Raw genomic sequence first — 24,654 nt, forward strand, 5'->3', positions numbered from 1 at the left:
CGCGACTCTCGTCGTAGAGCTAACTCCCTATTATTCCTTCATATTTTTGTGTTTAATTATTTAATGACTGAAATTATTAAGAAAATGAAAGCGTAACACAAAAAGTATATAAGTTCCGTTTTAAATGTTTAGAAATTTTTATTTTTTTATTTTTAATATCTTCTTTTCGACATCGATTAAATAAAATATACATAAATTCTGTTTATGTCATTTTTAGCTCGTAAAGAACTGATAGAAAAGTAACTTTGACGATTCTCCGTAACCGTCGCAGGGTTCCAACCTTTATTATTTAAATATCTTTATTATAAATAATAGGAATCATGTCGTATTTGATATCATTTTTATCGGGAGGGCACAAGGAATCGATTGGTGTTACTTGCGTGAAAATCTCTTTGCAAATAAGGAACTTCAATTTTTCCTATTAAATCCCTAATGTTATCCTTGTCTTTTCTGACGTCATTGATTTCGGGCATCAAGCTCGAGCATCGACGGTCGAGCGAGACCCTTTTTTTCTGCTTCTCCGGTCGTGTACCAATTATCTCGGCGACTGAGAGCAAAGGAAGCCGAATCGACTACTAGTCGCGGACGAGAGTCGCGACCAGACCCGAGAGCGGCTCTCGTCCGCAACATTAATGTAGTATGAAAATATTTGCATAACGTATAAACGAAAAAGCAATGCAACAAAAGAAATGAACGGAGACTTGGAGAATTAATGTTGAAGATAGAAACGTTGAAAGTAGTCTGCGTTAGATTTAAAAAATAATAAACATTAAGAAATTAAATGCAATTCATCTGTAGTTTGTAAATCTGTGTCACTGGGTCACTGTACCGATACTGGTCATCGACCGTCGAAATGGTTTATGGTAGGGTAGAATTTTTCCAAAGAAGCTCCTTGTACCCCCCACGTAGTTTAAGCACCTCAGACCTTCCTTGCTCGGACACTCCGAGATCATGTCTCCTACGAAACCAAAGCAATAAAGCCATAAATTACTTAACGCGTGCCCTACCATAAACCATTTCGACGGTTGATGACCAGGACCGGTACAGTGACCCAGTGACACAGGTTTACAAACTACAGGTGAAGTTTGTTCTCCTCTTCCTTTATTTTTTGATGAAATTTACATATTCGTGTTTTTACGTTGCACGTAGTTTTCCTCGATTTTAAGTAATTATTCACTTCAAGTGATAAACAAAAAAAGGACTCGGTATTATTTATTATGTCGCTTTCAGTTTTCATATTAATGCTATTTTTTTCGATGTATGACGACTTTCTTGTTCGGAATACAATCGTAGCATCTAGCGCGCGTACCTAACGCTACCGCGGTCGCTCGGGCGACAAACTCGCGCTCTCATTGGCCGGTGTTTTTCGTTAATAACTCGTTAACGAAGCCTCATGTTACATTTTCGCTAAGGAAAAAGTTGTTTCAAATCACCCCCTGAATCACCTCGTTTAAGGAACTGCGACATTTTTGTTACACCCTGTATAATGATTCAGTTTTCATGTTCTGTATCAATAAAGTAAGATGCTCTATTTTTTAACATTACTAATAAAGTTACTTTGAGTTTATTTATGTAAGAACTTATATAATAAAAGTAAATAAATATGACAATTAATGTAATGTTAATTCAAACAGTAATTTGTTTCATATGTTCATTTATTATTATCTTTTATTAATATTGATATTAATAAAGCGAAATTGTTAATACTTAACTAATAGTATATCAGTAGCATTGCCATTTTTCTATGCAAGGAAATAAATATATATATCATGATACATTGTCGTGTACCGGCAACTACACATGTAAACACATTATCACTAGCTGAATGAAAATACGAATCTACATCAATAGTTATAAATTGTCGTTGAAACTATAGTCGGTGAAACATGGTGTCAATAAAAACATCTATAGCGCACAGCGGCACACACAAATGGAAACATTTGGCGTGCAAATGGTGACAGGGTTTAGAACGTCAGTGACTATGGAAGGCTATTTTTGAGAAAGCTAAGTAATTGTCGTTACTTTCTCTTTTATAAGCATGTTGTCGTCGAATTTCGTTTTAGGCCTTAACAGCTAATACAGGCCTCATGAACCCCTGAATTTCTTAAAGACCCAACGGTGCTAGGTCCGCGAGCGCGTGACCGGCGGTGGACCCCAAAGTCAACCGTGCCGTTGAGCGATGGTCTACAGGAAATTCCAATAAGTCATCGGGGTTTCTGTGGGGGTGCCTTCCTCCAAGTTGCCCCGCGCTTTTTCTTAGGTTTAGCTTAGTGAGTAAGAAAATAGATGGTACGGATGTAAGTCGACAAGTCGGCTGATTGGTAAGTACTCGCGCGCGAAACAAAAAAAGAGGGCACACGGTTTTCGCGTGCAGTTCTCGAGGAGACAAGAGGTGCGACCAACAGAAGTTGACTCGAGCAACTTCCACTGTACAAACAGTTAGCACAAACACCTACACATCTGTTGGTGAAATGATTGTCGGGGAAATGACTGTCGGTGAAATAACTGTCGGGGAAATGACTGTCGGTAATCTCAAAATGTCGGTGAGTTAATATTACCAACGAAGTTAAGTGTCGGTGAAACAATTATCGATGAAATAATTGTCGGTGAGTTAAGGGTAACCCTTAGAATCACCCCTTAAAGTTATGTCGAGTTGTTCCGAAACACCCTATGGAGCATCGAAACGCCTCTAAAGAAATACACAGAATTATTTTAAATAAATTAATCAGTTCATTTTAACATTCCATACATTTTATTGTTTATTACATTCCTAAAACACCTAATTTGGATGTAGGTATAATGATTATTTAGTCAACAATAATGACAATGAAATGCATTGCTTCACCGTGCCGTATCTGGTCCTGTTGCATATACTAAGGTCAAGTGACAGGCGCGGACGCGAAGCGTCAACCCACTCCCAAATCTCCAACTCTATCTTGTTCCCCCTCTTCTCCTTATTACATCATAGAACGGTGTAGCCATGAAACTCTATGCATAAAGAATCGCCCGGCAAACCTGATGCTGATTGGCGTTCTCACCGTGAAAAACCCAGAATGAGGACTCCAAAACTGTTACTTACAATATCGATTTCACTTCTTGAAACAGTTACAAAGAACTTTTATTCTGAATAACTGTTATGAAGAACCGAAATTTCGGATTATATCTGTTTCAATTACGGTTCTACGTCAGCACTCATATCGGTTCTATAACCATTATTTTTTCAATTCTACATTAACCGGTTCCAAAACAGTTATAGAACCGATTCTCATATAGATTATATTACAGTAAATGAAATTGTATTATATCAGGAGTTGCGACTCTAGATGTAAATTAATCTACATGTATGTTACGTACGGAGAATATTTTCCGTCTACTCTCCCAAATATTCAAGTCTCTGCCTGTTAAGAGAAAACGCCCTAGCACTCTCGTTTTTTTCGTTATCTTAATGTAAGCGCGACTCCGAGCAGCTGGGTAGCAACCATGACGCTGTACCAACCGTGAGAAATTTCCTTATATGGAAATTTCTAACGAACCCCCACTCATTTCTCAGCCTATATAAACTCAGAGATTTTAGCCCTAACGGGTTCAGAACAGTACCGTCACGTTGATAGTCAAGTTCGTCAGAGTTGGTTGCTATCCAGTTAGATCGGGCTAAAGTTCCCTTTCGAGTCTACAGTTAACCTCATAGAATCCGCGAGTCGGCATAAATTCTATCTGGCAATTCCTACGACCACTCTGTAAGTCCCCGCATCGCCAGTGCGTTAACACCGTGCATTAAAATCATACACTTTACGCGACAACACTACACTGTACACTTGTACGTAAAGACTGATTTAGAATATATTCAAGTATTCATTGTAATTTTGCGTAGATTGCTTACAAACCTATAACCTCCTTAAGCGATCCCATTCGAAGTTGACAGATCCACCACGATACAGCTTAACCGCTCAAGTTGTATCAATTAATAATTTAAAAGTTACGAGGCTCACTAACATCTCCTGCGGCTCTCTAATATTACATCAGTTTCGTCCGCTTACCCTTACTTCCAAAGAAACTGCATTCAACCTAGTGGCTCCTCGATTTATTCGAGTTCGTCCACGAAAGCTAACCTATCCTGTAGCTAACTGATTTTTACATCAGTTTCGTCTACTTCCTACAGCTACCTGATACCAGGTTCGTCTGTACATTATCCAACTTCCTTACAGCACCCTGATTTCGCATCAGGCTCGTCTGTTCGAATTCGCCAACCTCCTTAACAGCACCTCAATTTAATTTGAGTTCGTCTGTAAAACTGATCCTAGTGACTCCCTGATTTCGCATCAGGTACGTTCACAAACTCACTCTCCTGCGGCTCACTGATCACCGATCAGTTTCGTCCGCAAGCACACCTATCCTCAGAGGCTCCCTCATTTTACATCAGGTCCGTCCTCGTCTACAATAATCCCAACGGCTCACTGATCTCGCATCAGTTTCGTCCGTGTACCAACCAACACATCAACCACTATATTCTTTGGAAATATACCTATCCTCGACGATAACTCGCGCTGCTCGCCTCCCGTCTCGTAACATGTACATAAGTATATTTTTTAGAAAATTATTATAAAAGATAGGTACGTACAGGATGAAAATTATAAAGCGTTACAGACGAATATGTCCAAAAATATTGATTATATACAAAAATGTTTCAGATGAAATTTGTTTAGCACCGAGAGGAATATCATGTGGTGAGATTTTTATTTTTCCCGGTGGACACGCAAAGGCGAGGTAAGGTCACGACTATTTTTTAAAACGGTACCGTACTTTTATTTTTTGCTGGTATTGAAGCTTATTTTAAGACGAATTTGAGAACTATCTAAAGAAGGCTATTCAAGGTAAAACTGGTCGGGAAACGCCGAAAAGGAGATTGAAATAAATGTATTGATCATTTAACGTAATTGCGTTTTATTTGTACTTTAATAAGTGTTCAAAATGATTACCTTGTACTTAATAATGCTTTGTTCAATTTATTTTCGAAAAATACGAGTGCTGACATAGAACTATAATTGAAACAGCTATAGTTCGAAATTTCGGTTTCATAACATTTATTCAGAATAGAAGCTCTTTATAACTGTTTCAGTCAATACCTTTATATAGCAGTTTAAAACAGTTATTTCCGGAACCGTTTCAAGCCGTGCCTAGAATCCGCAACGGCTTACTTATTTTTCCTCTCATACGACCCAGCCCTCTCTCCGCGGTTCCAGCTAGCCTGGGCAGCAGATACTTTCGAGATATACAGTAATGTTGCGGACGAGAGCCGTTTCGTCTACACGGACGAGAGCTGTCGTTTATCCCCACTACCTCGTTTGATACGTGCCGCCGAGAAACCAATTCTTGGAACCATTGCGTTCGAGCTCGACGCCCGAGAACAAGGACGTCATAAAAAACAACGATAGCATTAGGGATTTAAATAGGAAAAATTGAAGTTTCTTATTCGCAAATGGATTTTCACGCAAGTAACACCAATCGATTCCTTGTGCTCTCCCGATTAAAATGAAGTCAAACACGATATGATTCCGATTATCTTTAACAAAGATACATAAAACTTGGTTTGTAGAACGAAAGGTCATGCTCATCGCGTTATGCAAACAGACTCGGACGCGACTCTCGTCCGTGAGTGGTAGTCGATTTTAAGCACGACCAGTCCCGAGCGCGACTCTGGTTCGCGAGTGGTAGTCGATTCGATGAGCGCGGCTCTCGTCGTAGCATGTTAGAATGCTACGAAAAGTTCTCCAATTCCCTAACTCCCTATTATTCCCTCATATTTTTGTGTTTAGTTATTTCATGACTGAAATTATTAAGAAAATGAAAGCGTAACACAAAAAGCATATAAGTTCCATTTTAAATGTTTAAAAATTTTTATTTTTTTATTTTCAATATCTTCTTTCCGACATCGATTAAATAAAATATACATAAATTCTGTTTATGTCATTTTTAGCTCGTAAAGAACTGATAGAAAAGTAACTTTGACGATTCTCCGTAACCGTCGCAGGGTTCCAACCTTTATTATTTAAATATCTTTATTATAAATAATAGGAATCATGTCGTATTTGATATCATTTTTATCGGGAGAGCACAAGGAATCGATTGGTGTTACTTGCGTGAAAATTTGTTTGCAAATAAGGAACTTCAATTTTTCCTATTAAATCCCTAATGCTATCCTTGTCTTTTCTGACGTCATTGATTTCGGGCATCGAGCTCGAGCGAGACCCTTGTTTTTGCTTCTCCGGTCGTGTACCAATTATCTCGGCGACCGAGAGCAAAGGAAGCCGAATCGACTACCAGTCGCGGACGAGAGTCGCGACCAGAACCGAGAGCGGCTCACGTCCGCAACATTACTGTACACGCTTCTTGCGCTTGCATCTTCAATACCTGATGTTTCAAATAAATCAAAGGCGTGAGAAGCTTTCGACACTAATTTGCACTGTTGTTCGGGATCCTGCACGACTCGAATCAAACGATCACATCGCAAGCTACAGAAGGATTTAATATATCAATATATACAGGGTGTAACAAAAATGTCGCAGTTCCTTAAAAGGGGTGATTCAGGGGGTGATTTGAAACAACTTTTTCCTTAGCGAAAATGTAAGATGAGGCTTCGTTAACGAGTTATTAATGAAAAACACCGGCCAATGAGAGCACGAGTTTGCCGTCCGAGCGACTGCGGTAGCGTTGGGTACGCGCTGGGCGCTACGGTTGTACTCCGAACAAGAAAGTCGGCATGCGTCGAAGGAAATAGCATTCGTATGAAAATATTTGCATAACGTATAAACGAAAAAGCAATGCAACAAAAGAAATGAACGGAGACTTGGAGAATTAACGTTGAAGATAGAAACGTTGAAAGTAGTCTGCGTTAGATTTAAAAAATAATAAACATTAAGAAATTAAATGCAATTCATCTGTAGTTTGTAAATTTGTGTCACTGGGTCACTGTATCGATACTGGTCATCGACCGTCGAAATGGTTTATGGTAGGGTAGAATTTTTCCAAAGAAGCTCCTTGTACCCCCCACGTAGTTTAAGCACCTCAGACCTTCCTTGCTCGGACAGTCCGAGATCATGTCTCCTTCGAAACCAAAGCAATAAAGCCATAAATTACCTAAACGCGTGCCCTAGCATAAACCATTTTGACGGTCGATGACCAGGATCGGTACAGTAACCCAGTGACACAGGTTTACAAACTACAGGTGAAGTTTGTTCTCTTCTTCCTTTATTTTTCGTTGTATTGCTTTTTCGTTTATACGTTATGCGAATAAGAAATTTATATATTCGTGTTTTTACGTTGCACGTAGTTTTCCTCGATTTTAAGTAATTATTCACTTCAAGTGATATACAAAAAAAGGACTCGGTATTATTTGTTATATCGCTTTCAGTTTTCATACTAATGCTATTGTCTTCGATGTATGACGACTTTCTTGTTCGGAGTACAACCGTAGCGTCTAGCACGCGTACCCAACGCTACCGCGGTCGCTCGGGCGGCAAACTCGCGCTCTCATTGGCCGGTGTTTTTCGTTAATAACTCGTTAACAAAGCCTCATTTTACATTTTCGCTAAGGAAAAAGTTGTTTCAAATCACCCCCTGAATCACCCCTTTTAAGGAACTGCGACATTTTTGTTACACCCTGTATTGTGTTAGGCTTTGCATTTATTCGCGGCATAGTCCATATTTATAAAAAGTTTTAAGAATAGAAATGGAAAACATCGTATAAGTAGAGTAGGTATGTCCCGTTGATGTATACAAAAATAGGCTTACAATATTAAATGAAACTCTACAGGTAGTCACAAAAATGTTGTAGTTCCTTGAAAGGGGTGATTTGAAATAACCTTTTCCTTAGCGGAAATGTTAGATGAGGTTTCGTTAACGAATTATTGACGAAAAACACCGTCTAATGAGAAAACAAAAATAAAGAGGTCGTGACAAGAGATTTAGTGACAAGCGATTAGTGGTTGTGCAGTGAAGTGAATAATACGTATTCGATGTACTAACCCGAATGCACCCGACGTTGCGGCTCTTAACTTTAAGTGGTGATCGTATTCCTGAAATCAGCCGTGGACTAGGCACTATCTCACCATAAGCCATTTCGATGGTAGATGTCTAGGATCGGTACAGTGACTCAGTGACACAGGTTTACAAGCTACAGATAAATTGCCGAAAGGGTGAGTTGCATTTAATTTATTAATGATTATTATTTGTTAAATCTAACGTAGACTGTTTTCAATGTTTTTATCTTCAACGTCAATTCTCCAAGTGTCTTTGCAAAATTTTCTTAGAGCCTTTGAAACAGACTTATGCATTGCCAGAAACAATGTTTATAGTTATTGAACTACGAATATTTAACTGAATAAAATACTACTATCACTTCTCGTTCATTTTTTGTTGTATTGCTTTTTCATTTATACGTTATGCGAATAGGAAATTTACGTATTCCTTGTCCTCTCACTTCAAGTAACTATTATTCTTGATTCTCCTTAAACAAAAAGACTATATTTGTGTTTTTACGTTGCACGTAGTTTTTCTTAATTTTAATTAATTATTCACTTCAAGTGATAAACAAAAAGAGGACTCGGTATTATTTCTTATGTCGCTTTCAGTTTTCATACTAATGCTATTTCCTTCGATGCATGCCGACTTTCTTGTTCGGAGTGCAATCGTAGCGCTTAGCGCGTACTCAACACTATTCGCCCGCTTCGCGCTCTCATTAGCCGATGTTTTTCGTTAATAATTCATTAACGCAACCTCATATAACATTTCCGCTAAGAAAAAGGTTGTTTCAAATCATCCCCTGAATCACTCCTTTCAAGGAACTACAACATTTTTGTTTTTCCCTGTGTAATTACCACTTTTAAGGTGCGAACAGTTTTAAGTTTTAGTATTATCATTTCAATATTTTAATGAATAATTAGGTTTATCTTAGTTTTAAGGTAATTGTCCAGGTATAATCTTGATAGAATATTAATTGCGTATAGCTTCCTTATTAAAGACAATTTTAATTCTCGGATTATGACAAGTTTTTATACGTTTGCACATCTTTTACCCGCCGTTTACACATACACACATAATCATCCTCTATACATACGAAGAACATTAAACTATGAATAGACTATGAACTTTACATTGCTGTAATTCGGTAACTAAATGGTAAATTTTTCTGTTCTCTGTTTTTATTCAATTCGTATGGTTGCTCTGCATCATACATTAGTTTTTTGAAAAACCTCCGAGTTAGTTTTTAGCGATACAGCTAAAAATGTCACTCCAACGAAGTCTCGGTACAGAGATTACGTATTAAAAGTTAAAGTTTTGAAAGCGAACATCTCGGATTTTGGATGGTGAAATTTCTTAAAATTTCAATTAGACGTAGGTGACACTTATATTAACACACTACCTGAATTTCAAGTCGTTCTTAAATAAGTCATTCCACGAGACAAATACCTTAAAGACACACTTGTATAATTACACTTAGCTTTATTATGTACACCTTGAATTGGAACAGAATACCTTAACACAAAATAAATGAGAACACCGAAATCAGTTATAACAAATCAAATGCAAACACAAGACTAACTGCTGTTTCTGTAATTACGATAATGACCGCCATAATTCGCGCAGTTAATTAAGTAAACACCTCATCTAAAAACGCTTGCTTATTAGCGTAACAAGGAGTTCTTTCCTCGGAGGAAGGCGGTGCTCCTTGCTGGAGCGAAACAGCTGCGTAATTAGGTGAGGCGACAAACCCATATATTACTGATTGGTAATCGGATTTTGGCCGATCATCTATTCAGCAACACCGAGGACTTGGTGCGTTCTCTCATGGATATCGTCAGCTTAGCAAATTGGCTAACGTTACTGCGTTTCAACCAATCCAAAACATACTAAAATCTTGGAATGAAACGTTATTCTTGAACAAAACTTTAGTGTTTTTGTAATTTACAAATTATGTATACTTATGTAATACAAGCACAACTTTTTTCGAAAATGTAGTTTACTTACAAACCAAAATTTGCAAGACATGAATATTCTAAATCTTTACTCTTTCATAGGCTCTGTATCTACTATAAGAGCGAAGTCCTCTGTATTTGAAAATAAAATATTTGTTCTCTATTAATAATACACAACCTCAATACGGATATGTATTTACCCGAAACCTGTCGTAACTCGACATTTTAAACAGCATGTCATCCAAGTAATGCATGGCGGTAAATGCAGCCTTCCAAGGTAGGTACTCAGTTTCATGAGCCAAATACGATGTGACGTCCAATGCAGTAGCATAATCCAGTTTCCCAGCTCTTGCCAAGTTAAGTGCATCGTCAATCAGCTGAGCCCGATTAATCGTTGAAATATCTTTAGGTGCTTTAATCAATTGATTTATTATCAGCTGCCAGTTCTTCTTGTCATAGTTTACTCTATAAAATCCTGGTAAGTCAAATCAGAATGGACATGTGAATTCAAATGTTCAATGTAGTGCAAGTAAATTAACAAATACTTAAGGGCCTAGGGTAATCACGTGACTTTTCAAGATTTGCTTGGTCGGTATCTGCTGTTACAGTTTTTGTTACAGGAATAGTATTATCTACAGATACGTGGTTGTTTAATGAATGCAAGATGGAGCCATTCTATGGTTCCCCCCTCTACTACACACAGTATTGCACGTGCCGCAGGTATGTGAGCTCGGCCATTCGGACCACCTCAGATAACTTTCGAAAGTCAACAGAGGAGGCGACTATTAGCCTTACTCTCTCACTCTTGAGACACTGTATTCAACTGTTACAGTCGCCGGCAAGCAGCAAAAGCCACGAGCCACGCGACTTTCACGATTGCCCCCATATTTTCACTTTCCGACTTATGTTAGAAGGGGATTTTTCGATGAAACTCCCAGAGATTTTTAAGGGAGAAGTTTGAAGATCAAACGACGATATTCTATAGAATATCTTGTACTAATACTGTTGTGCCCCGCGAGGCGATTCGCAGGACGAAGAACAGGATTTCGATTCGTGAACGATTAAACAATTTGAAGTAAACATATTTTAACTCTTCAGTACAATAACTACATATCGTTGTGTATTTGCACATGGACACGTACATGTAGGTTTTATTTAGAGACGCGGTAGCTTCTCGACGCCAAGTATATGAAGTAACACCCAGTATATCTATACATATTCATACATACATACATACATGTATATGTCGACTGTCGCTGTCGTGTATCTTTACTCGAGAATCGGCTATTTCAACCTTACCTGAAACTTATTTCATTAATATCTCATCACACGGGCAATATTTTTTAAATTTGAAAGCATTTTTCTTATGTGAACTGCATCTGAGCTTTCCAATAAGACCAAATTCTATAAAATCGGTCAACCTATGACAGAGATATCGTAATATCATGTCATGGGTCAATCGAAAATTGTATGATTTTTCTTCTGATTCATTCTTATGATTCTTATTCATCAGGCAAATTTTCATCAACATAATACGTATACGCATTACACGCACACATTCGACCAAAAGGAACTAATACATGTCTCGTTCGTTGACTCTCGGGATCATTCGGCAGGGTTCGGCGGCCGTCATTGGAAAGAGAACCTGCCAAGTGTCGCATGACATTTCGGACGCATCGGCAGGGAAGTTATCTGTAGTACAATAATGTTGCGGGCGAGAGCCGCTCTCGGGTCTGGTCGCGACTCTCGTCCGCGACTAGTAGTCGATTGGGCTTCCTTTGCTCTCGGTCGCCGAGATAATTGGTACACGACCGGAGAAGCAAAAACAAGGGTCTCGCTCGAGCTCGATGCCCGAAATCAATGACGTCAGAAAAGACCAGGATAGCATTAGGGATTTAATAGGAAAAATTGAAGTTCCTTATTTGCAAACAGATTTTCACGCAAGTAACACCAATCGATTCCTTGTGCTCTCCCGATAAAAATGATATCAAATACGACATGATTCCTATTATTTATAATAAAGATATTTAAATAATAAAGGTTGGAACCCTGCGACGGTTACGGAGAATCGTCAAAGTTACTTTTCTATCAGTTCTTTACGAGCTAAAAATGACATAAACAGAATTTATGTATATTTTATTTAATCGATGTCGAAAAGAAGATATTAAAAATAAAAAAATAAAAATTTCTAAACATTTAAAACGGAACTTATATACTTTTTGTGTTACGCTTTCATTTTCTTAATAATTTCAGTCATTAAATAATTAAACACAAAAATATGAAGGAATAATAGGGAGTTAGCTCTACGACGAGAGTCGCGCTCGTCGAATCGACTACCACTCACGGACGAGAGCCGCGCCCAGGTCTGTTTACATAACGCGATGAGCATGACCTTTCGTTCTACAAACCAAGTTTTATGTATCTTTGTTAAAAATAATCGGAATCATGTCGTGTTTGACATCATTTTAATCGGGAGAGCACAAGGAATCGATTGGTGTTACTTGCGTGAAAATCCGTTTGCGAATAAGAAACTTCAATTTTTCCTATTTAGATCTCTAATGCTATCGTTGTTTTTTATGACGTCCTTGTTCTCGGGCGTTGAGCTCGAACGCGATGGTTCCAAGAATTGGTTTCTCGGCGGCACGTATCAAACGAGGTAGTGGGCATAAACCACAGCTCTCGTCCGTGTAGACGAAACGGCTCTCGTCCGCAACATTACTGTAGCAGGTTATACAACAGAGAAGTATACTCATTCTGACAAACTGAAAATTTGTGCCATGCTTGTGCGAAATATGTTGTAACAAATTGCAGCCAGAATTCTCATTTAAAACATTATCATTTGATTGCTTTAACTGCTTTCAGTTTGTAATTAACAAGTTGATCAATTTTTCTTCTGCGATGCAACAGAAATTTCAAATATTGATATAATAAATATTCGAAGAAAAATTACGATAAAAATGTATGGTTGTTACAATAAATATAATTATACAAGTACTACTATCAGTATAAACTGTGTGGTACACCTTGCATTGCCCAAGATGTTAAAATCATTTGAATTTCAAGACATAATTAAACATAATTTCACAGGATGGATAAATCTGACAGAGCCTTACAACAATTGTGATAGTTCAAATACAAACATAATGAAGAAAGTCAATATAAGTGCTTCCAAACAAATTCTCATTGCAAAATTAGTTTTGTTCGATTACAATAGTAGTGGAACAACAAAAGTGGAAAATTTCTACATCAAAGCAATACCCATTACTAAAATACAAATGGGAGATCACTGTTATAAACTTAAAGCAGCGATTTTTCACTATGGTAAAAGTATTGCGGATGGTCATTACACGAGTATGGTAAGGGGAAAGGGCACAATGTGAATATGCGTTGATGATTTACGAGTAGAAAAAGCAAGGTTGACTATGAAATGCTAAAAATGCATACAGATTTTACTTCGAAAGGCGTTAATTGTGATTGTTATTACTAAACTACGGATGTTTACGCACGATAAATATGCGAAAAGCATTTTGTATATTTTATTGCATAAAGTATAATATTAAAAATTATCTGAGGTCATTCCCTATGCAAGTTATCTTTGTAAAAAGAAGTGAGATCCTAACAGAAAACTTAAAAAAAATAAAAAAGTTACGCCAAGTACATGAAAAAGTCGGTGTCACAAAAAGATGTGAAATCGAAATAAGCTACAAGTACATAATGGTGTTTTCCTGCAATGTGCAAAGGTGACACTATGTAACGTAATGTAAGATTCGGTGCTTTCCAACTACGATTAAGGGCCTAGGATCAGATATGTTAGGGCGGTGACATTACCGACAAAATTAGGCAAAAACAGAGGTTTACGCGCTGACGCTTTACGTCCTTATATTGAAAGATTTTGAGATGGAAAAGGACTCATTCGATAGAGGAAGGTTCAATCTAGCCCGCGCTGGTCATTATTTAATCAGATTCTGCTGATGTTCAGTAATATGAGTGTTCAAAGTAAAGCAAAAATCGACAAATTCACAGCCTTGAAATCTAAGCATTTTTAGTTAATTTAGAGATTGTTCTGAGCGAAATCATGACCAGCGCGGGCTAGATTGATCCTTCCTCTATCGAATGAGCCCTTTTCCAGCTCAAAACCTTCCAATATAAGGACGTAAAGCGTCAGCGCGATTTGGCAGTGCTTTTTGCCAGGTTAGAGATAAAACAGAGTAAAAAACTGACAAGTTTAGTTCCGCTTGAACACACCAGGCAGCGCCTAATCAGGAGGCCCGTGCTGCCCTGAGTTGGCACGCGAGTTTCGAGAATTTGACGCACTACTCCACATGCAACTATACGAGCTGCGTGTTTCGTTCATGTCCCACAAGAAGTCCCATGAAAAGTCATTCCGAGTGACATTGTAAGGTTCGAACAGAAAGTGAGCTCGGCGGTTCGGACTGCTTCGGACGGCTTCGGAAAGATTCGGAAAGAAGCTTGAAACGCTTCGGCAAGCGCAACACGGCACAAGCAGCCTTTTTGATATTATAGATATTTTCACGTTTCGACTCGGAAAAGGAGATTATTCGGTGAGATCTTCAAAAATTTTTATGAAATTTTGAGGGATGAGTTTAAAGATCAAACGATGACATTCTCTGTGTATTTTGTATGAAAAATTAAATTAAACAAGTTTATGTACAAGGTGATACAATCGAGAAAGAGCGATTCTACATGCAATAATAAACTAAAAATAAAGAATATAAATTGTTTATAATATTTATATGTTCTTAGATCTGGGTTAGGTCTTGGTTAGGTCTGGATATATACAAAATAAAAGGAGACATTGCTAAAAATACATTAATTTAATATGTTTACTTTTTAATTATAATAATTTGTAATTAAATTTTCCCCCCCGTTCCCGCCTCTTCTCCCCAGGCCAGGATCACAGTTGCTGCCGCGACCCCGACTGCGGCTTCTCCCATACTTCCACTTGCGGATTTTCTTCTTAAAGTCCCGAAATTACAATATGAAAAATACACACATGTTATTCACAAAGTTTACTTCGTTCTTGAACAAAAAATGAATAGATAAATTACTTAGCGCTTTAGCATAAGATCGCCTATGATCTACGTACCTTTTGTGGTCATGCCTCCTTTAAAGCTTATACCGACGCCGAAGCCGACGCCGGAGTAGGCGATCTTATGCTAAAGCGCTAAGTAATTTATCTATTCATTTTTTGTTCAAGAATGAAGTAAACTTCGTGAATAACATGTGTCTATTTTTCAAATTACAGTTCTGGGATTTTAAAAAGAAAGTCCGTAAATGGAAGTATGGGAGAAGCCGCGGTCGGGGTCGCAGCGGCAACCGAGATTCTGATGATTATTATAAATATATTAAATTAATATATTTTTAGCAATACCCAGAGCTAACTCTGACCTAACCCAGACCAAACCGGAAGGAGAAACGAATTGGAAATAATTCGCCACATATACAAAGAGATAACTAAAATTCGTTTACTAGTTTTAACTAGTTTTAATTGTTTTTTAAAGGATGGTATCAAGAACGTAGAAAGTGTAAAACTTGTAAGTATATCATCTTTTACATTCAAGTTACATAAACTCGAAAAGTAATTTTTATTAAACTGATTTAGTTTTGCAGATAAGCCAGAGTTTCCACTTGAAATATTTTACGAGTGACTCGTGCCGCTCAATGCCGCTTGCGGGCGACTTGGACCAAACCACAATAGCGTTTTAGAAACGCGAGAGTAAGATTTGACATTTGCCTTCTCTCTCGTCTGTCCGAAGCTATCCGAAGTGATCCGAAGGGCCGAATTCACGTACATACGGCTCGTATAGTAGGGTGTATAGTGGAGGGGGAATCATAGTGTGGCTCCATCTCGCATTCGTTAGGCAGCCACATGTCTGTGGATCTGTGCTGCCAGACTGAGGACGCAAATCTTGAGAATTACCCCCTCCACTACATATACTAACGCACGGGCCGCGTATCCGCGAGCTCGGCGCTTCGGGAGGTCGAGAGAGAAGGTGGATCGTGATGCGCAGTTTCTCATTCTTTGAAATGTTTAAATCCCAATCGCTAGCATGTGGCAAGCGGCACGCACCATGCGCGAGCTTTCCGATTGCCTGGATATTTTCAGTGTCCAACTTAGAAAAGTATTCTAATGAAAAAAAATTTCAAAAATTTTTTCTGCAGAAAAACTCATTTTAGGAGCCCTTGATTACGTTTTAACTAATAAAAAGAGAGCTTTTTTTAAAACCGCTTATGTTTATTAACCGAATTGCATTTAAACGACTGAATGAATTTCAATGAAACTTTATATCTCAATTTTATATTCACATCTCAAGATCTTATTAGATTTAGAGCAAAATCGATGCATGGATTATCGAATTAACCCTCTTATCGAATTAACCCTTTCTGATTCAGAATTAATAGCACTTCAGAATTCAAGATTATCACAAAATAAATACTCTGATACTGAAAATTCGTCAAATGTATGTATTAGAATAGGAGTCCACTCTTAGCCAGTAACGTGCACGCTATCACAGCTTTTAATATAAAATATTTTTCAATGAGGTTTTTTAATACATTTTTTCAATTTTATGTCTGAGTTGATCTCGCAGCTATTATAAAATAACGTACACACTACCGCTCGATGAAAACCGGGTGAAGGTGGTGGTTTCTTTCATCGGGAGGGAAATGTAAAAAATTGTTTATGTGATCGAAAACATTTAATATAATGTATATCAAAATAAAAGATAAAACGAAACGGAAAAGTTAAACAATTCTTTACATTTCCAAAGAATAGAAAGCACAAGCAGAAGAGTTACATATGACGGAATTTCGAGATGATTGTTACATGTAAATTTATTATATAACTAATATATATAAATTTATATGTACAATTATCTGGAAGTTCTGTCTATAAATACTATTTACAACAAGCAAGCATATTTACAGCGAGCAAGCGTATTATATTTACAGCAGGCAAGCATACCTAAAGCAGGGAAAGAATAGAAATTATGTGAAGCAAGTCAGAAAGCTACTTACATGTTAGCGATGTCCAAAAAATAAATTAAATTAGAGTAATCTAAATGAAACTAAATATAAAACTAAAAGTGATACTGTTCTGGACATCGCTAAGTCGCGTCAAAGGACGAAGAGGGAGTATCTGCGAGGCCGTCGTCATGTGCGGCATATAATCGTAATTGACAGTTCTGTTTCTTAACAGAACAAGAATACAAAGTCTCAGATGACATGAGGGGCATTGACGGAAGTCGAACTAAGTTTATTACGTTTCTTAGTCTTTATGTCCGGCAACATGGAAAACGATCTTTCGGCATCGGCATTCGAATTGGGGAGCGATCTAATTGAATTTACTAATCTACATAAACATGGATATTTACTAAAGCCCTGATCATTTGGGGTTAACAAAATCGTTTTCCAAAAATTGTCGAAATCCATATTTACATATTTTTGTTGATCCTCATTTGCGAAGTCCAGATGCAATTCTAACCATTCTTTTTGCAAACCGTCTTCGTCGAAACCGCCGAACTTTTGTGCAATAAAGAGAACACTTCTGAAGGAAGTGTCTCTGCTAGTAAAATCTAAAGCTGAATGAGGACTAAAAACATAAAGTTTGCTAAGAAATTCATCATCGATTGGTAATCGATCACGAATTTCATTAGCAGCCACGACGTAAAATTTTAAACAAACTGTACGAACGGTTTTGACGATGTCGGATTTGCCTTCCTCGATCAACCCGCGGAGGAAGTTATCACAATCCGGACCTACATTAACGTGATGAAGTGCGATCTGATGTGCTTCAAAAGTGCGGGTTTTAAAAAATTACTTGCTATATTATACAAAAGAGTTTCCGCAGTCTTTTGAAGCAAATGGATTCTTGTTTCTCGAGCTTGAAAGAATAAATTAAAATTATTAAAAAACTCGAGAACATATTTTAAAAAATGCAGATATGCTTTCGCTTCTGGATTTCGCATTGAGATCAACAGATATTCTCCAGACTTTGATTTTTCATTTAAGACTAACTCTTGCGGAAAATGTAACACACTGTCCCAATTTTCTAGAAGTGTAACTACGGATGAATGATGTGACAGCCATCGCGTAGTACACAAGTTTAAAATTTTGCGGTCGGAATTTTGGAAACATTGTTGAAAATCGTGAAAAATGGCCGAACGTTTGGGACTACTATAAATAAACGTCGTGACTTTGCGAAGAAGTTCTTCGCAGACCTCGGGAATAGTAGCACATGCTGCACGCACTACCAATGCCGAGGAATGACACACACACGGCATGGTAAAAAACGAATTACCGCGAATTTCTGCAAGCTTAGTCTTAAATGACGAGTGTCGTCCTATCATGACAGGTGCGTTGTCACAAGATAGGGCGACAATGTTTTCGAACGGAATTTGTCTTTTCCACATAGCATGCTTGAATGTGCTAAATAATTTTTCCGCGCTACAATCCTTCGCGTCGAGATTCATCAATTCGACTAATTCCGTTCGAATATCCATAGTCTGGGGATCGACATACCGAACAAGAAACGTCATCCACTTTTCATTCGTAATGTCTGAAGTTTCATCTATAAATACTGAGAATTTATTGTTCTGTAAAATACTACTAAGACGTTCTGTTTCTCGAGGACACAGAACGTTCGATATAGTGCTACTACACTTTGTTCGACCGAACGTCATTTTTTCCAAAACATCGGGATCTTTCCCGACGTCTTGGAAAAACTGAAGAATCGCTTCTGCCGATTGATGCGAAATATTTCTGTCGGCGATCAGGGCCGCAAAACGAATCTCCGCAGATTTCTTTCGATCAAGAAATGACAAAGGTGATTCTTCAGATTGCGTACTGATATCGTTATTTGACCTCACATATATTCCATTCTTTTTACAGTTTTTGATGTGGCATTTAGAATCGGCATGACGTCTAATTTGCGATATACCGCAAGCAAATGATTTATTCCAAACCGAACAAAAACACGAAAAAGGATCCTCAAGGACTTTATGCAACCAAGGCTTGAAATCTTCGATATCAAGCCATTGAGGCATAAAAGTCTTTTTTCTCGAGTCCTTAACATCCATACATACTCGCGAACTTTTTTTCGACAAAAAGTATTTACGTCTCGCAGATTCTGTATGTCTTTTAACGGTCGACAAACCACGGAAAACACGTGAATTGCTTCCACTAGGTTTCTCGAACGTATCCATCTCACCGCAAAAAGAATGAAATAGTAAAAATATACAAGCTATATACACAAGCAAGAAAAATAAGCTCTAATTCGCGGAAAGGGGGAATTAAAGGGAAACTACAAAATTAGCTGTGTAAAAAGTTTTACTTACCTGATACAACACACAACAAATGTCACGAATCACAAAACACGCAACGATTAGCCATCGATCTGATCTAACCGTTAACTGTCACGTAGCGCGATCACCCCACTGGATGCTTTACCACGCGAAACAAAAGAAACGCGATCGCGATGCGCGCAGCATCGTACTTTTCGAATAGATCAGTGTAACGACCTGTGGGTCATGACATTCGAACTGCATATATTTACTGCTTTTCTTTGTCATTTTTTTATAGTATCATTGTACTCATGTAAACGTTTTTATATATCAAGCTTTTTTTCGTGTGACTTAATGTTCCTTTGGTTAATATAAAGGTAATTATTTAGAATAAGGACCTCCTTACCGAGTTTTTTGAAATTTTTTTATACCATGTATCTTGATACGTGGATTAATTTTTCTAAATGAAATAATTATCGCTCTCTTTTCGTTTTCGAGATAAACATTTTGAAAAATTTTGAAAATTATGGTAGCAGACCGAGGGTAGGTAGTAAAAAGGGGGTTTGAGTTGGGTTAGAGCTCTAACCAACTCGAAACATCTCTTTTCCTGGCCCTAGCTCTAACCAACTCGAAACATCTCTTTTCCTGGCCCTAGCTCTGACCAACTCGAAACATCTCTTTTACTGGCCCTAGCTATAATCTAACTCAAATCCCCTTTTTGCTACCTACCCTCGGCCTGCCATCATAATTTTCAAGCATATAAAAATTTTTATTTCGAAAATAAGAAGAGAGCGACAATTATTTCATTTAGAACAATTAATCCACGTATCAAGATACATGATATAAAAAAGTTTCAAAGAAATCGGTGAGAAGGTCCTTATTCTAAATAATTACCAATATAAATATATTATATTGAAGATTGTGACAAAGTGCACGTTACTGGTCAAGAATGGACTCTTATTCTAATACATTTGACGAATTTTCAGTATCAGAGTATTTATTTTGTGATAATCTTGAATTCTGAAGTGCAATTAATTCTGAATCAGAAAGGGTTAATTCGATAATCCATGCATCGATTTTGCTCTAAATCTAATAAGATCTTGAGATATGAATATAAAATTTAGATATAAAGTTTCATTGAAATTCATTCAGTCGTTTGAATGCAATTGGGTTAATAAACATATGCGGTTTTTTAAAAAAGCTCTTTTTTATTAGTTAAAACGTAATCAGGAGGTCTTAAAATGAGTTTTTCTGCAGAAAAAAATTTTCGAAATTTCTTTTCATTAGAATACTTTTCTAAGTTGGAAACTGAAAATATCCGGGCAATCGGAAAGCTCGCACAAGGTGCGTGCCGCTTGCCGCTTGCTAGCGATTGGGATTTAAACATTTCAAAGAATGAGAGAGTGCGCATCACGATCCACCTTCTCTCTCGACCTCCCGAAGCTGCCCGAAACTGTCCGAAGCGCCGAGCTCACGGATACGCGGCCCGTGCGTTAGTATGCGTAGTGGAGGGGGTAATTCTCAAGATTTGCGTCCTCAGTCTGGCAGCACAGGTAGTGAGGGAACCGTCGAGCGCCCAGAACCCACGATTCTGGCATCACTGATCTCGGCCGTCTTCTTGTATGGGACACCGACCAGGTCGCAGGTGGTAAGTCTTCCCCCATTGTTCTCCCCGGTTGACTCGGATTAGATCGGTTCGTAAGCGGAATCTTGAGAGGGCCGTCTACTGGTGGTCGTGTAGGCCGTGTAACAGGAAGAAAGCCGTCGCGTGTAGGTTTTTCGAAGCCTGCGGGCTCGACTAAGCGGCGAGTCCGCGGCTTAGCGGCGTCATAGCGAACGGTTGTCGCGTGCGGGTACATCGTCGGCTTGCTGGTGTAACCTCATGTAACAGCAGCCACGTGGGCGGTTCACTTACGCGTGCCGAACGTGCGTTTCAGCCTCATCACCGTTCAGAAACCATTGTTACGCGATCGCTGTAGCGGGGAACGGGTAACTGCTCGCGGCTACGTGTCGCGGGACGGCGCGTGTAATCAGTTCGCATAATACTTGTACGTTTCTCGCTATAATACATCTTTTATTACCTGAGAAAACCGTGTTTCGACTGGCGTTCTCGCCGTAAGAACCCGAGATCCCAGACACCTTCCTTACCCTACGCTCGAAAGAACCTCGCCTCTCTCCGCGTAACGAGCTAGCCTGGGCCGCAGTTTGGAAAACGGGAGACGCGTTCCACGCCGGTATCGAAAGATACCTGGCGCCCACGGAAAAATCAAGGCGTGGGACGTGTAGTGGCCGGATCCTGCACGCCCGTCTTAAGCCGAATACGGCTCGGTGGGACGGTCACGTCGCAACATGTATATCATGTAACTCTTCACTATATTGTTTCAGTGTATAAACGTAAAGGATTGTAGAATCTTGTCATGTGGGGGGAATGATCAGAGCGACTGTTTAGTAGGGATAAACTGGTGGGGATGGTTATACAAAAACGCGAGATTCGATTCGGTGAAACGTTTTCCCTGTTTTTCAAACGCATATACTGTGTGTGCGTGCGTGCGCGTGTGTAAAAGATGAAAAAGACGCATCCCAAAAGATTGGAATCAACCGCACTGCTTATCGTAAGTACTATATTCATTTCAATTAAAAATTCCAAACTAATTTCAAACATTGAAGTGATTGGTTCAACGCAATAGTTATATCTAAGAAATAATTCATAGTAGATTATTTCGAGTGACATTATTTCTTAGATATAATTATTACGTTCAACACATCATTTTCTATGTTTGGAAATCAGTCGGTGATTTCGGAATGAATTTAAGTCATGTGACTGATTTTTCTATATATTTTTCAGCTTACGAACTTCTGGTTCAGAAGGTTCCATGACAGGCGGCGTCGGCGGCGCGCAAATTTTACTAAAGAAGAGTCACCATTATACGCCGTAAGTGCAATTTCCGTAATTCGTAAGTAAGGTAATTTTTTAATGACAGTTTCAGTGCAATAACTATTTCTTAAATATATATATTTACATTAAACCTGTCATTTCTATGTTTGAGATTCAGTCGGTGGTTGTTCAATGAATCTAATTGAATTACAAATTTTTCTGTATTTTTCTTTTGTTTTTTGAGGAGTAGCGCCGTCGACGATATCATAATGATGAAATATTCGAGTGGAACGACATGTATCTGAAGTATCTATTGGGGAGTATAAATATAATGAGATGATTTTAATCATTATATAATACATTTCAATAAGATAATATTAAAATTCATATGAAATCTTTTTTGTTTTATATGGCTACTCATACTGAGGGCGACCCCCATCCTCCTCCCCCCATAAAAATGTACTTGATTTTTAGTTTTTTTCTAATTTTGTTGTATACATTTGTATTTTTTTTACATTTATATAATAAACTCTTAATTTTCATATAATGAAACTTTAATCGCCTATCACTCTTCACCTTCCCACTTATCAGTCAGTTCATAATAAATGCGACTAATATATAATTTACGTTTGTCAATATATATAGTTGTATTAAACAATTACAAAATTCACTATTTGCGAAATAGAAGTTCACTTAACTCAAATTAACAACTCAAACTATCTAACTCGAAATATAGTAAACCGTGCACCACAATCCTCGATCTGATAATCCTCCACAATCGGCACGATCCCGATAAGTCGCAAGTACTATCCCCACCCTAGATCCGATTTGCACCATATCCCCACTAAGCACGATATCGTGTCTTTAACCATCTCTCTTTAAGGGTTCTTCGCCAACAATACCATCAATGTGTATTAGCACAGTGTTATCAGCATTACTCATTAATATGCATTAGTATAATCAAGGTGGATAATGTAGAAGTTTTAAATTATCAACGGTTCGGTTATTAAGATTGCCTACTTTATCATCTGTTAGTAAGGTTTGGATGAAAAACTTAGTAGTGTGTCCCCTCTCACTCCTCGGATGACGTCAGCCCTCTCAGTGACGTCACCCTCGCCCGTCCTTTATGATGTCAGCCCCCTCTCGGCGCACCCAAGTCGTTGAAGACCCCCCAATATTCTGCTACTATTGTAACTATCATATCTATCGCTATTTTAATTGATACCAATCTGGGCATTAAACTTAAAAACTTGGTCAATTCTAACAAAATGCTTAATAAAATTTTTGGAAAACATGACAAAGTGCTGTATAATCATTGTACTGTGACGTGGCACCAGTGCACAAAGCTGAATCTTTTCTGAGGCAGGAGTGGTCTTTAGTGTGCAGGATCAGGAGTACAATACGGAACTAACATCTATCTTTATGTGCGAAAGTCAAGTTCCAACAGATATCTCGGTGACAACAATGAAACCATTGGCAGGATAGAGTTGGCTGCCCAATAGCCGAGTCAGCAGAGGTTATCTTACGGCGGGTCTTCGGATTTGGGTAACGGCTTAGATATCCACCGCTCCAGGATCACTCCGCCCGGAGAATGAGGCGATAACTCGACGATAAGGAAAAGGCTGTTGTGGCTCATCGAGCCAACTCAGGAAGGACACCCGATAGGAGAGCTGCACCGCGATTCCACGGGAAGGATGATTTCGTCCTTTTTGCGAGGGACACTGACGAGGCCACAAGCGGTAAGGGCTTCCCTATTGCTTCCTTGTGTTTTCGGAATTAGGAATTGCTTGTGCGAGAACTGCGTAGCATCGGACTCTTAGTAGTCAGCAAAGACCGTGTGGCAGGAGGAAGGCAATTTCACGTGCGGATTACCTATGGCATGCGAATTACGATGCCAGTCGAGTCAGCGGCCACGTGCGAAGTTAGATTATCGGGAGATATTTGCGAACGAAACTACCTCGGTCCGCGGGATACGAACCATCGTACCCGCGACCATGTGGACGATTAACTAAACGCGTCGACAACAGGCGTCTTAGCCTCGTCGCGTTCTGTAAAACATGTAACGCGAACGACAGTGCGAGTGACGAGTACCTTGTCCGCAACCACGTGTCGCAGGACATTTCGCGTGTAAGAATTGCGTTACTATCCCCTGTAAGTTATTCGCCAAAATACACTGTTTTATTTTAATCGAAAAACCGAGTGTTAACTGGCTTACTCGTCGTAAAAAACTTGAAATCCTACCATACTTCCTCACCTGGAAAAATACAGCTTCTCTCGGCAAATAGTAATTAGTTCGAGCCGCGGTAGAATAACAAGAAGTACGCTTCCACGCCAGTATAGAAAGATACATTGTACCCTTTAGGAATTTAAGGTGTGCGAAGCGTATGAACCTATTTTGCACTGCCGTTCGGGTTTGTCCGCGGTTCAACCGAACGAGCACGCCGCAGCAGGTACAGGCGGAAATAAAATTTCTAATAATCACTCTATAGGGTCAGCCGCTCATTGT

General features: G+C 38.6%; 1 protein-coding gene and 1 long non-coding RNA gene across 5 annotated transcripts in view; one reads left to right on the top strand and one right to left on the bottom strand.

Moving 5' to 3' along the window:
- Superdeath (Suppressor of ER stress-induced death) overlaps positions 1–24,654 on the bottom strand; it is a 182,475-nt gene that overhangs the window by 31,722 nt on the left and 126,099 nt on the right. For all 4 annotated transcript variants that reach the window (XM_076391398.1, XM_076391407.1, XM_076391416.1 and 1 more), the window contains exon 11: positions 10,172–10,446. In XM_076391398.1, the coding sequence (XP_076247513.1) occupies positions 10,172–10,446 (275 nt within the window). The remainder of the gene's footprint in view (positions 1–10,171; positions 10,447–24,654) is intronic.
- On the top strand, positions 21,799–22,402 carry LOC143187311 (uncharacterized). Its single transcript, XR_013003183.1, has 3 exons — positions 21,799–21,885; positions 22,119–22,205; positions 22,393–22,402. It is a non-coding gene; the product is annotated as an uncharacterized LOC143187311 (long non-coding RNA).

Source organism: Calliopsis andreniformis, chromosome 2 (genome assembly GCF_051401765.1).
Source record: "Calliopsis andreniformis isolate RMS-2024a chromosome 2, iyCalAndr_principal, whole genome shotgun sequence".
Taxonomy (NCBI): Eukaryota; Metazoa; Arthropoda; class Insecta; order Hymenoptera; family Andrenidae; genus Calliopsis; species Calliopsis andreniformis.